General features: G+C 60.2%; 1 protein-coding gene and 1 long non-coding RNA gene across 2 annotated transcripts; one reads left to right on the top strand and one right to left on the bottom strand.

Annotated features, from left to right (window-relative positions):
• Positions 1 to 1,564: 1,564 nt before the first annotated feature.
• LOC141970370 (uncharacterized) lies at positions 1,565 to 4,399 on the bottom strand. Its single transcript, XR_012635177.1, has 3 exons — positions 4,276 to 4,399; positions 3,423 to 3,590; positions 1,565 to 2,838 (listed from the first exon to the last, which is right to left on the bottom strand). It is a non-coding gene; the product is annotated as an uncharacterized LOC141970370 (long non-coding RNA).
• Positions 4,400 to 12,873: 8,474 nt separating this feature from the next.
• Positions 12,874 to 16,194, top strand: LOC141970405 (myosin light chain kinase, smooth muscle-like). The gene is made up of 9 exons (XM_074926982.1): positions 12,874 to 12,949; positions 13,333 to 13,423; positions 13,555 to 13,758; positions 14,015 to 14,232; positions 14,648 to 14,771; positions 14,850 to 15,002; positions 15,179 to 15,299; positions 15,376 to 15,466; positions 15,850 to 16,194. Exons 1-9 carry the CDS (start codon positions 12,934 to 12,936, stop codon positions 16,104 to 16,106), a joined length of 1,275 nt encoding a protein of 424 aa, XP_074783083.1. The 5' UTR covers positions 12,874 to 12,933; the 3' UTR covers positions 16,107 to 16,194.
• Positions 16,195 to 16,220: the final 26 nt, after the last annotated feature.

The raw sequence follows: 16,220 nt of genomic DNA, 5'->3' as shown, positions 1-16,220 counted from the left end.
TAGGCAGCTGCATGGTCTGTGGGTTTTGGGGGGAGAAAAAAGGTAAATTAAAGGGCAAAGTGAAGGAGGGGCCTGAGTCTGCCCTGGTTTGTGCCATCAGGCTCAGAATTGGGAGTGTGAGTTAATGATACCTGGGGAGCCAGGGGGGCACTGGGGTGACCCTCCCTCCTGCTCCAGTGGGGAAAAGCAGCTTTTTATAAAAAAAAAAACAAAAACAAAAACAAAACAGGTTGAGCTCTAGGGGAGGAGGAGACCAGGGTGTCCCCAGGGTGGGCAGCAGAGGGGTTTGTAGGAAATCAGGGGGTTTAAAGCAGCCACAGCTTTAAGGATCATGCCAGATTTTGAACACAAACCTGGCAAAACCCGACCTGCTGCGGGGCATATGCTGGCACAGCTGGGGAGGAAAAAAAAGGAAACTATTGGAGGGCTACTTGCTCAAGAGCCTGGTAGCCGCCCGCGCTCCCTTCCCCTCTGCCATGACATCATCCGGCAGAGGCAGCGCCCGGTGCGCTGCGGAGGGAGGCCCCGAGCCAGCCCGGCAGCGAGGCACGGCGAGAGGCAGCGAGTTCATCAGGATCTCGCCGCAGCCCCAGTCCTCCGCCTTCATCCCGGGCGCTTCTTTCCAGCAATTTATTCCCCTGAACAAGCGATTCTGTGTCCAGGCTGCCCGTGATTTTTCGTTTTCTTCTGGGACAGGACATCCGCAGGCGCGTCTCCGGCAGCACCGACTCCAGCAGTGGGTGCTGCACGTCACGAGTACATGAAGTGTAGGTTTTGGCACCTGGGGAATGTGAAAAACTTAATGCAAAGAAATATTGTTAGTCAAACACAGCACGATAGCTGTTACACAGTGATGGCTGTTACCCTTTAGCACCCCCAAAGGGTTTGCCCTCCATCTACTTACCCCCAACTTGTAACATTTAACTCCTAGGAATAAATCTTTTGAGTTATCTGCAAATGTGTTAACAAGTAGAACTTAAAAAAAAAAAAAGAACCATAACAATCAACTCTCTAACCTGCTTTGACTCCACCAACATTTCCTATTTTATTCTGTACTCTGTTTTAATGAAAATGACTCTTCATACGAACCAGGTTACCCCTGGTCCCCACTTCAGGAGGTGTCTAAGAACAGCACGTCCCCTTGCAGAGGCTCATTCCACCTCCCGCGTTCAAATCTCCTGGCAGACACGGACTGATGGCAGTCGGAGACCTTTGACACCTCTGAGTGGATCAGTAATGGCTGGGGAGCTCGTCTGTGCTTCACTTCCCCGGCCAAGGAGCTCGCCTGCCTGAGCCTCCCTGCCAGCTCAGGAGCCAGGCTCAGAACCAGTCCGGAGCAGAGGAGCTCAACTGTTTGAGAGGAACAAATAAAATCTTAAGAGATTGCCAGAGATAAAGGTACCGCATGGCTGGCTGTGATGTGGTATCAAAGGGCAGCAATTAGTCCCTCCTGACAAGGCGGCAGCACACTGTCTTAACTAGTCGAGGGCAAGTACCTCCCTGCAGGGCAAGGCAGCCGCGCCTGCCAGACCTTTGAAGCACATCCCTTCCCTCCCTGCCACCACTTTGGCTTTCCCCAGGTTGCTTTGAGCCAACTGGCCTTTATTCTGGCTCCTCCGGTGAGCCCAGGAACGCTGCTGGCACAGCACCATCCCGCTGGTCTCCCCGAAGGGGCTGTGCCTCGGTGGGCAGCCCGTGGCAGCAGGAATCTGCCTGCTGCAGCTCCTGGCGTCCTGCCCGCGGGGCCGAGCGGCAGGAAGGGGCTGGCCACCGTGCCACGGACCCCGGCCTTGTGGCAACCGCCCTTGGAAACACGGGGCGTAGAGGGACCCTCTGGGCTCCAGGGCTTTCACGGATCCTCCCCGTGGAAGGGCGTCCCACTCACTGAGGGAAGGACGGTGTTTCTGTTCTGGGGAAAGGTGGAAATTATTGCATCAATGCAAAAAAAGGGACTGAAACACCCCACCTGTGGTTACGGTCATTCTTCTTCAACACAGGGGTGACGTGGTGTAAGGACAGAGCAGTTCCCTGAAAACACTGTTAGCTGCAAGAAAATTGAAAAAAAAAAAAAATAAAAAAAAAGGAAGTAGTCCATCTTAACAGGCCGTTAATGCTGCAACTTGGAAGCGAAACCCAAATTCTGCCCCTTAACACCAGCTGAGGGAATGTGCAGCCTTCCGCCGCGGTGCGAAGAGTACAAGGAGCAGGCTGTGGGTACTCACCAGCACGGCAATAACCAGGTCCCGAAGTCCGTTAAACCAGCTTTTTGGTGTTCCAGGTTTTATAAAGCAGGGACACGGTGCTGACAGTAACACTGTGGTCCTGCCTACAACTTAACTTGCACTAATTGCATTTAATTTCATTAGCTTTACGTTCTGAGGATATACTTACACAGCTGGTCAGGATATCCTGGTTACTCTCTTGTGTCACGAGTGGCATTTTGTTAAAAAAATTTAAAAAATAATAATAATAAAAAAGGAGAATCTGCAGCATGGTGAGCCCTGCAGAAGGAAGAGGTTTTACAGCAGTTGACAATGAGGCCATGGCCGAAAAGCTGATGGCTTTCGGTCCATCTGCAACACACCAAACCCTGGCTGTCAGGATCAAGCCCTTCACGTTCGCTCCTAACCTGTTCCCACTGTACAAAACCCCCTCTAACAACCCGGGTAGGTGCAAGGCACCCAGCTTGAGGGAAGTGTAGCCCTGATTAGTTTGGTAAAATCAACTTGAAATTAAATCTTCACCTGTCATGTGTGTGTGATGACACACACAACGATAAACCTCCCAGCTTTGGAAATATGGCAGTTCATAAAAATACAAAGCTTCAGAGTTCAGGACCTAATAAAGCAATGTGGGAGACAAAAATTGTCAGCAGCCATAACGACAAAGCACCTTCAAAAAGATGAACACCAAATGCATAAACGTGAAGTAATCCTGTTTTTTAACAGGAAGAGTCCACATTTGACAGTGCAATCCATATTATACCAGAAGGCTCCAAAATCTCACTGTTTTACATCAAAACCAAGTCCCGTTAATACCAGGGGATAAGCCAGCATTATCTGCCTTTTGCAGAGGGAAGAAAGCGTGGCTGAGGCACTTGTTTAAAGAAACTCAGCCAGTAACGCAACCAGAAATTCAACCCAGGCTCACTGGCTGCCCCAAGCCTCACTGCTCATTAGGGAACTGAGCACAGAGGCGGCTGCCAGCTCAAAACCTCCCCAGCACTGAGGTGTTTTTTTAAAAAAAACAAACACTTTTCTTCTTAAAAAACAGGCCTTTTTTTTCCCTCAACTTCGCACAGAAAAAAAAACCCCACAGTTATTTCCACCACCCCACTGCCCTCACTTCCACCAGCCAGAGGAGTGGCATTTATAACTCAAAGACAAGGTTCGTTCCAGTTTATTATCAGCTTGAAAAGTTACCCCTTCGGCCCTGGCAACAGGCAAACGCTTTTGTTTTTAAGTCTCTCCAAGCACCAGAGCAGTAATTGCTGCCTCCATAGACGGCAGCAGAGGAGGGGAGGCCATATTAACTGCGATCCACTGGATCCCGCCAGAGAGAACCCCTCCGGGAATCCGGCCGTGGTTTGGCTGAAATGTGTGAAACAAAGGATTAAATTCAAGGGATTATTTTTTCCCCCCTCGACGCGGTGTATTAAAAGGGTGTCGTGCCAATCGCGCGGCGAACAACAAGCAGTTTTCACCCTTCCAGGAAACACGTTTCCTAATCCAAATTCCACTTCCAATATAGAACTGCGCTGTTCCTCCCCACTTCGCTCCTACCGGGGGTCTCAGACACCGCCCCGGCAGGGACCTCGGGCTGCTGCTATCGAGTAACGTTCGAGCACTGTTTAACACGGGTTTTGCCAGAAAGTTACTCCCCCAGCCCCCGCCCAGCATTACAGGTGAGGCCGGAGCCGAGGCGCCGCTTCCAAGCAGAGCCACGACGTGAAAACCCGCGGAGCCCGAAGCGGGGAGGGCCGGGCCGGACCCTCCTCCGCCCCACCGCGCACTCAGACCCCGGGCGGAGGCCCCGGCGGCGGTCCGAGCCCCCCCCGGCTGCAGGCGAGGCGCTCCCGGCGGAGGATGGGCTCCCGCCATCCCCAGAGCCCGGACAAGCGGAGCGGCCCGTGCCTGGCGCGGCGCCACCGCCCACCTCGGGGCCGGTGGGGAGACGCGCGCTCCGCTCCCGGGGAAAGGGAGGCCCGGCCGGGCCACCCCGCGCTCCCGGCTCGGCGCCGCTGAGGAGTCCCCCCGCCGGTCCCCGGCCGCTCACCGGCCTCGCCGCGCCGCGTACCCCCGCCTCCGCGGCGGGCAGCGAGGCCCGGAGCCGGCCTGCACACACACAAAATGGCGGCGGCCGCCGCTCCCCCACCACCCGCTCGGCCGCCATAGCCGGTGCCTCCGCTCCGCCGCCCTTCCGCCAATCAAATGCCGCCGTGCCGCTGCTTGACGGCTTGGCGAAGCCAATGAAAAAGAGATTCGTAGAGGAAGGGGCGGGGAGAGGTGCCGCCGCGGGGTTTCTGGGAGCTGTAGTCCTCCTCGCGGCGTGGCAGCGAGGGCGGCGCGGCCGCAGACTCACTGTCCCATGATGCCGAGCGGCCCCAGCCGGGCAGCGCCGCGTTGCCGTGGCGATGGGGGCGGGGCCGCCCGGCGGCTGAGGGGGCGGTCCCGGGCCCCGGCCCGGCCCAGGCGCTGCCGCCGCGGGGGCGGGGCCCCGGTACCGAGGCCTCGCGGCGGGGCGGGGGGGGCAGCTCCCACCTCCCGCAGGCTCTGATGTGATCGCGGGTCTTGCAGGGCGGCTGGGGCCGGGCGCTGCGGGCCCTCCGCCGGTTCCCCTGAGCCCCTCGGCGGGGGCAGCGCCTCGGTGGGGCGGTCAGGGCCCGCCGGGCTCCGGGGAGGAGGTCTTTGGCCGGGATAGAGACACTGTAATCCGGCCCTGGGTGCTGCGCGGCCCGGCCCGGCCCGGCCTGGCTGTGGCACCGGGGGCCGAGGCGTTGCTGAAGCATCCTGCGCGGGGCGGGGGGTGGCTCCGGGAAGGCGCCCGGCTCGTAGAGGGGGGACCCCAGCCCGAGAGGGGGGTGCCTGGCGCTGGGCCCGGCCTTCTGCTTCAGCCGTCCAGCGCTTAACTCTTCAACGTCCCTCTCCGTCAGAGCCGTTCCTAGATGGCAGTTAGCAGACCCAGACCACAATTAGCAGACGCGGATGGCAATTAGCAGACACATCTCCCGGTGGGGAACGCGGCCCCTCCAGCCGGCACGGTGAGAGCTCAGTGTTGGGGGGGGGCGGGGGGTGCAGCTCTCACCCCAAACTGCCTCTCTGCCCGGTTCCGGCTCTGCCCCCTCCTCCCGCGGTGAGCCCAGGCTCCATTTTGGATCTCAAGGAGAGGAGTGACTCAAAGAGCAAAGTCAATGAGCTTTTCCAAGTGTCTCCCTCGGATTTTTCCCGTTCCTGCCTCTGGCACCGGTAACTCGGGCGGCCTCGATGGCTGAGCTGTGGGTGTTACGGATGGGCTAGTCAGCCTGCAAGTATGTAAGTGAATAATGTGGATTCTGGAGATCAGGACACATAAAAGGCAAAATAAGCAATAAATTTTGCATAAAGGAAAAAAAAAAAAAAAGGCTCTCCATGCAAAAGCAGACATCTTGGACTTTCTCGGGGGGAAGTGTGCGGCAGGCTGGGCCCAGGCTGTGTCCCTGTGTGATTCGGGGAGAATGATGCAGGGAATTGGCCTGTGTGGCCACTTGAAACTTTCTGAATCAAATTCTGCTGTTACAAAAAGACAAAATAGTTTTTTTCTGAGCTGGTAAGTCCCAAAATCACAAACTCCACCCCCTATCTCCTCCCCCCCCCCCCCATGTTTATGATTTTAATGAGTGGGGGTTAATTGTGCTGAAGGTTTTCTGGCTGGAGCGTTTGTGTTGGAAATGGCCTGGCTGCTCCTGAATGGAAAAGGGGATGAGCCAAATCTTGGGATTTGGGTGGGGAGGAAGGGGACAGATCCGCCTCTCCCCCTCCGACTGTCCCAGTATGATGTGGGGAACAGTGGGGGGCAGAAATCCCTTTGGCAGAGCCCCAGGGGGGCAGTGAAGGAGGCTGGTGATGTTGATGCCACATCCCGGGGTAGGGAGCTCCCTGGTGTCACCCGTGGCATGGGACTGGGTGCCCCCAGCCCCCCTGGCACTCCCCCTGTCCTCGACAGGCACCGCGCCGGGGAGGCAGCGCCAGGCCGTGCTGGGAGGTGCGGGCAGGGCCGGCAGCCAGCGAGAGGCCTGGGCTTGCCCCGGTGTGCACTCGCGGTGCCAGCAATGGCTGACACGGTGCCAGGGAGCAGGAGGGGCCCTGGCGCAGCCCCTCGCCTCCTCCGGAGGGTTTTGTGCCTGTCCCCTCCCTGTCTGGGAGATGTTGGGATCTTCGGAGAGGAGGGAGGCAGAGCCACGCTCTGGGGGATGCTCCGCAGACCTGGTCATTGCTCCTCACTCCCCCCCAGCACACCCTGAGCTCATGTGGTTCAGGTGCCAGCTCCCCCCTATGAGCCACAGACCTCCCTTTTTTTGCTGTTTTCTGTGTTGGGAGTGAGGTTTTGGTAGCTATGACAGCAACTCAAGGACGCAACCGTCCCTGACTAGTGCAGATGGGGTTTGACTCCCGGCACATCCCATTTCCCAGGTTTTTGTGCCTTCAGAGGGCCAGAGCCCAACAACAGCCCCTTCGGTCACAGGTGTCTGTGCCGTGGCACCCACTGCCTGCTCCTGCCTGTCCCTTGCCTGCTGTTCCCCAAAGCAGAGCACAAGGCAGGGACACAGAGGGGTGTGCAGGAGCCAGGGAACGGCTTGGCGTGCTGATAACCCACCCCTCCTGTGGTGCTGAACTTATCTGTCAGCCCATAGCCGTCCCGGCACAGCTGAGCCACACACACACGTGTGTGCCAAGTCAGGCAGCGCCCAGCTCCGGCCCCTCGGTCGCTCTCTGCACAGTGTATTTCAGGAGTGTAGATCAGGAATGACGGCGAAGCTCTCTGAGGTTGCCACGTGTGATTATTTTTTGGCCCACGAGGTTGCTGTAAGGATCTGGAGGCAATCCCTCTCCCCCGGGTGCTCTGTGTGCCATGAAAGTGCCGTCGGTCCCGCCCCCGAGCTGCTTCGCTTTCCCCGGGGCTGGAGGAACAGGTTCACGGTCCCGGCGGTGCTGGGGGTTCAAGGCTGCAGAGAGGAGCTGGACGATTTGGCAGCCAACCCCATGCAGGGGCAGGCTGATTCCTGAGCTGCTGGTGCTGGCAGTTTTTGTGTTTTATAGTTTGGGATTATTTTTTTCTATGTATTTGGGTATTTTCCATCCACGTTTCACCTGCCTCCACACCCTGCGGTGTCCGGCTGAGCACGACCAGCCAGGTCTGGGTGCAGCCATCACCCCGTCTGACACCCGTGGGTCATCCCGCCCATTGTGGCACCCAAAAGCCTGGGTGCTGTGACCCTGTCCACACCTCTCAGGAATATTTTGGGGACATCACATGTTTGTACAACCTTTTTTCTTGCAGAACTGGCCTCCCACAGGACAGCAGACCTGGCTGGGTTTCCCCCTAGCCTCCGGGTGGGCTTTGCGTGGGGGAGAAGTGCTGTGGGCTGAATTTAAACCAGTGACTTGGAGGGGTGTCTCCTTCCTGAGCAGTTTTGGGTCTGGATTTGCAGTCGGAGAAGGGGTTATCACGCCGTCGCCCTGGGGTAGCTCTGCCGCGGGTGAAGCAGGGTGGCTGCTGGGCTGGATGGGGCTGGGAGCTGCTTGTTGGGACTGGCCCGAGCTTGAGCAAAGCCTGTAGCGGTCGGGGCAGGGGTGGAGCGAAGGGAGCCCGGCACTGGCGACGGAGGGGTCTGCAAACAGCCCTCACAGCCCCAGACCCGGCGTCCCGGTGTGCCCCTCCTGGCACGGGCAGATGGGAGCTGTGGGCAGCACCGACCCGCAGCCCTGCCCGGGGACAGGCTGCCCGTCCGGCCTCCACGCTGATGTTGGGAGCCCTTGGGTGCCCCCACATCCCCCAGCGCTGTCCCCAGGGCACCCGAAAGCCCAGCCTGTCACCCCCCTGCCACTTCGCACCGTTCGTTTTGCTCCGTTTCTCTCTTCAGACCAAAGCTGATGTGAAACATCTCCCAGCACCAGCACGGCCTTCCCACAGCCTGACCGACCGGTGCCCAGCACCCAGCGCTCAGCTCCCAGCGCTCAGCACCCCAGCACCCAGCTCCCAATGCCCAGCACGCAGCACCCCAGCTCCCAGCACCCTGAGCCCCACACCCAGCACCCAGCTCCTAGCATCCACATCTCAGCTCCACATCTCCCAGCATCCAGCGTCCATTGCACAGCATCCCAGTGCTCCCAGCACCCCGCACCCATCTCCCAGTACCCCACACCCATCTCCCAGTGCTCTCAGTACCCCACACCCATCTCCCAGTGCTCTCAGCACCCCGCACCCATCTCCCAGTACCCCACACCCATCTCCCAGTTCTCCCAGCAGCCCGCACCCATCTCCCAGTACCTCACACCCATCTTCCAGTACCCCGCACCCATCTCCCAGTGCTCCCAACACCCCGCACCCATCTCCCAGTGCTCCCAACACCCTGCACCCATCTCCCAGTGCTCCCAGCACCTTGCATCCATCTCCCAGTGCTCCCAGCACCTCCCACCCATCTCCCAGTACCCTCCACCCATCCCCCAGTGCTCCCAGTACACTGCACCCATTTCCCAGTGCTCTCAGTGCTCCGTGCACACATCCCCCAGTGCTCCCAACACCCCGCACCCATCTCCCAGTGCTCCCAGTAGGAGGCTGCTCCCCCTGCCCCGTACGCAGCGGGGCGCCAGAGCCGGCCACGTGTGCCACGGCCTGGCCCCGCCCACTGCTGGGCTTGACCCCGCCCACCGCAGCGAATTCTTCTGGCCCCGCCCCCCGCCCCGCCGGAGAGTGACCCGCCCACTATTAGCCCCGCCCTTAGCCCCGCCCCCCGCCGCACACCCGGTGCCTGGCCCCGCCCCCCGGTGCCCCCCGTCCCTGGGTTCCCGCCAGCTCTCCCGTGTCCCCCGGGTGTCCCCGGGCCCCTGACTGCCCCCATGTCCCTCTGTCTGCCCCTGTGTCCCCATGTGCCCCCGTCCCTGGTGTCCCCATGTCTCTGTGTCCCCCCATGTCCTCCGTGTCCCCCACATTCCTCCCATGTCCCCCGCATCTTCTCTGACCCTCCACCTGCCCCCCATGGCCCCCGTGTGCCCCCGTGGCTCCCAAGTCCCCCATCCCCACTGTCCCCTGCCTCTCCTCTGTCCCTTCCGTCTTCCCCTGGTCCCCACCGCATCCTCTTGTTCTCTGATGTCCTCCATGTGCCCCCATGGCCCCTGTGTCCTCCTGTCCTCTGTATTGCCATGTCACACGGGTTCCCACACGCCCGGCCCTGGTGCCCACACTGAGTGCTGTGTACCCAGGCAATGGGGAGCAGGGACTGTGCCCCCCCAGGGTGATGGGGAGCGGGGACTGTGCCCCCCCCAGGGTGATGGGGAGTGGGGACTGTGTCCCCCCAGGGTGATGGGGAGCGGGGACTGTGTCCCCACTGGGGGGGCACAATGGGATCATGGACAGACGGATGCCCAGATCCAAGACCCAGTGAGGTGGCCCTGTGCCCCCCCCGTCCCCCCAAGCCACCCCATCACCCAGCGGAACCCTGCAACAACACCATTTATTGTAGGGCCTACAAAAAAGCAGAGGCAGCTAAATCTGCCCAGCACCTGGCACAAAGGGGGCCTGACTCAGCCCAAAGGCTGGGGGGTCTGCACAGGGGGGTCAGAGTGAACTGGGGGGGGGGGAAATGGGGGACCCCATGGGCAGGATGAGTGTGTTCGGGATGAGGAGGGGGTGTCACCTGGAAAACCCAGCCTGCCTTTACTGGGGGCTCCTCCAGGCAGATGGGGACAACTTGATCACCCAGGCAGGAACCCATGGATGCCCATATGAGAATGCTGATGATTAATTAGCTAATTTTATCAATTAATTTTATAAGGCACAAGGAGAGAATGTCCATGTTGGATGATGCACCACTGGACATTTTGAACGGGCCACCTTCCCAAACCTGAAAGCAAAGGAATGAGAAAGGGCCAGGGGTTGGTGGCGTTAAACGAAGCGCTGCCGGTAACGAGGTTTGTTTTGATGGCTGGAAAATACCGAAGGATGGACGGATCTGCTTGTCCATCCCTGGACTGGCCCGTTTACTTTCGCTCCTTAAAATCCTTCCAGGTTTTCCCACTGTTGATCTTAAACTCTTGGGGATGCTCCAGCGGATGAGATTGAGGGGAAATTTGGTTTAGAGCTTGAAAATTAAATGTTGTTCTTACATGGGCTTGGGAGAGGCTGAGCCAGGCTCTGCTCCCGTGGGAATTAAAGGCCGGGATTGGGGTAACTACCAGGGCTATGGGACGGAGGGATGGAGCTGGGAACAGCAGCGCTGTCCCAGACCTGTGCTTGGCCCCCAGCCACTCGTCATCCTCATCAGATGCCAGGAAAGAAAAGGTATTTGTGTCTGTTGGTGGCAAAAATGTCGAGTCCCGATGGTGCCCAGGGCGGGGTGTCACAGTGCGGGGTCACCTGGGTGCCCCATGGCATCCCCAGGGACCCCGGGCTGGTGTCGTGGGGGTTGTCCCGTGGATGCGACTCTCCATCCGGAGGGGTGGGAAGCGGCTCCTGAGGGATTCACCCTCCAGCCAAGCACTGCATCCCGGCAGGTGCTGCCACCCTTCCACAGATCCCCCCCCCCAAATCTTTTTTCCCCTTCCTGGTCTTTTTCCGTTCATCTCTACTGCTCACCACCAGGACGAGCATCAGGCCAACACTGACATCAAGTGGCTGCCGGGATCCCTCGCACGCCTGGGCCGAATCCTGCCTCGCCTGTGCTGGGAGCAGCCCGGCGCCACCCGCACGGCTCATCCTGCCCGGGGAGGGTCCGGAGCCGTGCCCGGCGCTGCCAGACATCACCGGCCGGGTGCCCATGGCCCCTCGCCGGGCAGGCAGGGCGCGACCAGCCGCACTCCATCACCCCCCGCCCGTCCCCAGCCGTGTCCCACCCCTGTCCCCCCGGCAGGCGATATCCCAGCGGGGTCGAGCCGAGCGCGCCGAGGGCAGCGCCGAGCGGGGAGCATGCACCACATCCCTCGCCCAGGAGGTGCTGGTGGGGAACCCACCCCCCCCGCACCCCCATCCCGTGGCTCTGCCCCGCCGGTGGCAAGGTCACGGTGACAGGCGAGCAGTGTGGCCGCGGCGGCCCTGTCACCGCCCCGGCACTGGGGACGCTCATCCCTGTCACGCTGCCGGTGGCCATGGACTTTGTGCTGAGCATGGGAGCGGCAGCGGGGCCGGGTCTGCCGGTGCTGACAGAGCCCCACATCGCTCCCGAGACCTGGCTCCGGACAGCAGGTAACACCAGGGTGACACCCCTCTGCTCAGGGGTTGCTGTGACATGGGGAGGGAGGACAGGTCCCCCCACAGAGCTGCTGCCCCATCCCTGAGTCTGGAGTCAGCTCTAGGAATAAAAAAAAAATCACAGCATTATTCCCATTTTAAAGCAGGGGAAACTGAGGCATGGCAGCACACTGGGTGCCAGAGCGGCCAGTCCTCCTTTTGGGGGAGATAGGTTTTCCTTCAAGCCACCAGCTCAGAAGAGTTTTTCGATACCCTGTTCCTGTTCACCCTGGTTTCTCTAAACCTGGGGCCAAGCTCACCTGAGGAAGCCCAAAGCCCCAGGTGGGTTTCAGGCAGAGCGATGGCTCCGGTGGGATATCGGCTGCAGGTGGAGCTGGAAATAGGGGAGCAGGTGTGGGTGCTCAGCCCCTCCACAGGAACCCACCCATGGGTGGGGACAGAGGCCGAGGTATGACAGGGCTGGGCTGCCGGTGCATTTAGCTCCTGAAATGCTCCAAGATCTGGATATAAGCTGGGCTGAGCTCTCTGTTATGTAATGAGGTGTGTCAGGTCTCTGCAGACCACTCCCCTTGGCAGTTCTCCGGACAAGGCTCCTGTGCTGCAGCCCTGTGACCCTGCATGGTGCTAAACGGGGCTTTTGGGGGGGTGGGACTGTGGTGCTGGGCATGGCTTGGGGAGGGCTCGGTGATGATGCTGGTGGTTGTTTATCCCCCAAGTCCGGAAAGGCTCTGATGGGAAGGAAAGGGAGGGGAGAGCCGGGGCTGTTCCTAGCACCGAGCGGGAGGGATGCTCCTGCCTGTGCCCAGAGGTGGCACTGGGACACCCCCATATGTCTGGTCCCAGCAGTCCTTGACCCCCAACATTGCCTCTTTCTTCCCCCTCCGGCTCCCTGGAGGCTCCGCAGTGATCGGGAAGGATCAGGGACCTGCTGAGAGGACCTGCCGGTGACGGGTCAGTGCTGGGGCTCTTGGGTTGGAGTTCGGGTGCTGCTGCCTAGCACCCTTGGGTGTCGTGGCCTTGCCCTCACAATCTTTGTGTAGACAGAGTGGGGAGGGGAACTGCATAAGGAAATAGGTCCTTTGCCCTAGAAATGTGGCTTTTCCTGGGGATTTCCTGGCTGATGCAAGACAGGGCACGAGAAAAACATCGGATTTGAGCCGAAGGCGCTAGTGGAAAGAGGTTGTCCCCATCTAAGAGGGGACCTTGCCTTAAAATTGGGTTTGGCCCCTTGCTGGGCCTCTTTGTGTCCATCAGGATGTCAGCTCTTGGGTAGGGTGGGGAGTGCAGGTGGAGGTGGAGACATGCCGGTGGTCTCTCATGGCAGGGAGACGGTGCGGGGCTCTGGGGAGCTGCTGGCGCAGACACACGAGCATCGCCTGCCTCAGCACACCCCCCCCCCCCCCCCAGCACAGGGCTGCCGGGAGCCTCAGGGCCGCATCCAGCACCCGTCCTGACCGCGCCAGCACCAGGCGAGGGGCTGGTGGCACCACCATGTCCCAGGCAGAAGGTACGGCTGAGCCCTCGGTCTGTCCTGGGGGAGGCACAGGCTTTGTGTGGGGACCCCAGTGCTGGTGTGACACCCCCCCCCAGTCAGCACCATTCCCCATCCCATCCTGTTTTGCTTGGAGTTTTGATCCCCAAACCACCTTTTGCCTCAAACCCTGATTTGTAGGGTGCTGGGCTGCTCCAGGAGCTCCTGTAGCGGCAACCCCTGTCCCCATGTCCCCCCAGGTCACATCTGCACCGCATGGGGAGGATGTTCGGACCTGGATCGGGGGGAGGACAGGGAAGGGGGGGGCACAGAAATAAGCATTGGAAGGGAAGTGCAGGCAGTTCATCCCCAAAGCATGAGAGATCCGTGCATGGACCACCCTGCTCTATCCCTCCCAGGAGGCGAGGAGACCTTTGAATACTGTGATGTGGTCATCAACAGCCAGGAGAAGGTTTTGGATGTGTACACACAGCTGGAGAAGCTGGGAGAGTAAGTGGGGGGGGTGGGTGTCCCATGTCCCCAGTGCTTGGTGATGGCTCACGGCTGTCCCTGTGCAGCCCTGGGTGGGATGCAGGGGGGTGGTGATGGCTCCTTCATCCCTCATCCTTGCTCTGTCCCAGGGGAAAATTTGGGACTGTGTACCGGCTGCAGGAAAAAGCTACTGGCAAAATCCGGGCTGGGAAGTATTTCCAGACATGGACAGCTAAAGAGAAGGAGGCGGCTCGGGCCGAGGTGGAGCTCATGAACCTGCTGCATCACCCACGCCTTGTGCAGTGCCTCGCCGCCTTCCAGGGCCCCACCGAGCTTGTGATGGTGATGGAGTAGTGAGTCGGGGGGCAGAGTCAAGTTTGGGGGTGGTGGGAACGGTGCTGGACCCTGCAAGGAAGAGCACTGAAGGTGGGGAGGTGTCCCTGTACCGTGGGGTGCTGGCGTGGGGCGTAGGATGGATGGGGAACATGCAGATCCCGGAGATACAGGTGGTGAGACGCTCCCAGAGTGCTGAGTCTGGGTTCCCTGCTGGGGCTTCCTCTTGGGGTTGGTAGACGCCAGCGAGGTCCCCAGCGCCTTGTCCTCCCCCAGCGTGGCAGGTGGGGAGCTCTTTGAGCGCATCGTGGATGATGACTTCGAGCACACGGAGCCCAGCAGCACCCAGTACATGCAGCAGATCCTGGAGGGGCTGCGGTTCATGCACAGCCAGGCCGTTGTCCACCTTGACCTCAAACCCGAGAACATCGTCTGTGTCAGCCCTGGCAGCCACTGGCTCAAGATCATTGATTTTGGCTTGGCGCGGAAGCTGAGTGAGCAAGAATGGGGGTCCTGGGGGACCAGGGCAGGACTGTCACCATGACAGGGACATGATCCAGCTGGGCATGTCAGCAAGGAGCATGGCATCTTCTCGCCTGTTCCTCTGGGATGGGCAGCCCTGTTCCATCAGATCAGGGCTCTTCCTGGTGACTGTGAGATGCTCTGGGGAAACCCACATGTCCCCGGCCCTGCCTCTGAGGTGGAAATCCCTGAAATGCCCCATCCTTGTGGGCGCCTGGCACCTAGAGATGTTCTAGGAGATCACCATGACCTGTGATGGGTCCTGGAGGGGGGAAGTTACACGTGGATGCAGGGGCTCATCCACCTGGCATGCACTGGGGTGTAGCTGGGCTGCCATGGGGAGATCCCAGCTGGACACCTGCCCCATGGTCCCCATCATCTCTGCAGCTCCAGACACCCCTGTGAAGGTGCTGCACGGCACCCCTGAGTTCATGGCTCCAGAAGTGATTGCCTTTGAGCCTGTGGGCTTCTCCACGGACATGTGGAGCGTTGGTGTCATCTGCTACATCCTGTGAGTGGCCTCCTGGGGACAGTGGGTCTGGCTGGAGGGGGCTGAGTTGTCACTGATGTCTTTGCGTCACCTCTCCAGGCTGAGCGGGGAGTCCCCCTTCCAGGGGGACAATGACCTGGAGACACTGAGCAACATCACAGCTGCCCAGTGGGACTTCGAGGAGGAGATCTTCTCAGAGATCTCCCAGCAAGCCAAGGACTTTATCAGCCAACTGTTGCAGAAGGACCCTCGGTAGGACCTGGGGGCAGCTATGGGGTGCTGAGCTGGTCTGGGGTTTGGGGTGCCAAGGGGATGGGCAGAGAAAGCACTGAATGCAGCCCATGGTGGGGGTGCTCCATGGGGCCATGCCAGCAGCCAAGGGTCTGATGGTGGAGCAGCCCCCCCATGACTGCCCTGTCTGTCCCCAGTCACCGGCTCTCCAGTGTGGGGGCTCTGCTGCACCCCTGGCTGCAGCAGCCCCAGCCCAGCAGCACAAAGGCGCTGTCAAAGGAGAGGATCAAGCAGTTCCTGATGCGTCGGAAGTGGCAGGTACCTGGGGAGATGATGAGGACGTGGGGATGGGGATGCCTCTGGTGGGACTCAGTGCTCCTTCTCTTCTCTCCAGAAAACAGGCAAAGCTCTGCTGGCCCTCAACAGGCTGAGCCGGCTGTCCCAGGGCTCGGAGAGGAAAGTGTCAGAGGCTCAGGATGAGGAAGGTGATGGCCCCTAGGCATCCCTAACACACCCTATCAATTCATTCTCTCTGCTTTGCCAACCCCAGCTTCTGGAGAGCTTCTTCCCCCTTTGCTCCAACCTGCCCTGGTGCCACTAAACACTCGGACATGTCCCCACTGTGGTATTTCCACTCTGGGGCCGGCTTTGGTGCCCCAAGGTTGTCTCCATCCTCACCCTCAAGGGGCCCCTCTCTGATGCAGCCCTGGAACAGGGTCATCCTGCTCTGCAGGGCTGGGATCTGTGTGTGATCCAGAGCTGATCCCCACAGGACCTGGCCCATGGGTGCCCCACATGTGCCTCCAGCAGAGGACGGAGGCTGAACTCGGCCGGCTCCTCATTGTTCTCTCTGTCCATCTGCCCGCAGGCCTGGGCTGCAGCCTGGAGGAGGACCAAGCCTCTGGGTCTCTGACCCGGCGAGGTCCCAGCTTCTCGGAGCTGCTGACAGACCAAGAGGAGGAGGAAGGTGGGAGCACTGTGGCCTCAGGGAAGGCGGAGACCAGCGTCAGCATGGCCGTGCCACCCCAGCCTGGACCACCTAGAGCAGCTGGTGACAGAGGAGCAGCTGATGGGGATGAAACCTCCCACGGCGGCTCACACGGTGACCCGGCCAGCCTGGGGTAGACCCAGACCCCAGGGCTCCTCTCCCACAGGTGAGCTCTGGGGTCCCACAGTGTCCCTGTGCTGGTGTGGGGACAGCATGCCTGCTCTTGTCTGCGTGGCCTCCTGGGCTTGAGC

Source organism: Athene noctua, chromosome 25 (assembly GCF_965140245.1).
Source record: "Athene noctua chromosome 25, bAthNoc1.hap1.1, whole genome shotgun sequence".
NCBI classification, from domain to species: Eukaryota; Metazoa; Chordata; class Aves; order Strigiformes; family Strigidae; genus Athene; species Athene noctua.
This window is presented reverse-complemented; position numbering and strand designations above follow the sequence as displayed.

Bases quoted from the DNA above. Each gene is read 5' to 3' on its own strand.
- LOC141970405 (XM_074926982.1), top strand. The intron at 13,759-14,014 runs GTGAGTCGGGGG...GTCCTCCCCCAG, and splicing joins CTTGTGATGGTGATGGAGTA to CGTGGCAGGTGGGGAGCTCT. The intron at 15,300-15,375 runs GTACCTGGGGAG...TCTTCTCTCCAG, and splicing joins TGATGCGTCGGAAGTGGCAG to AAAACAGGCAAAGCTCTGCT.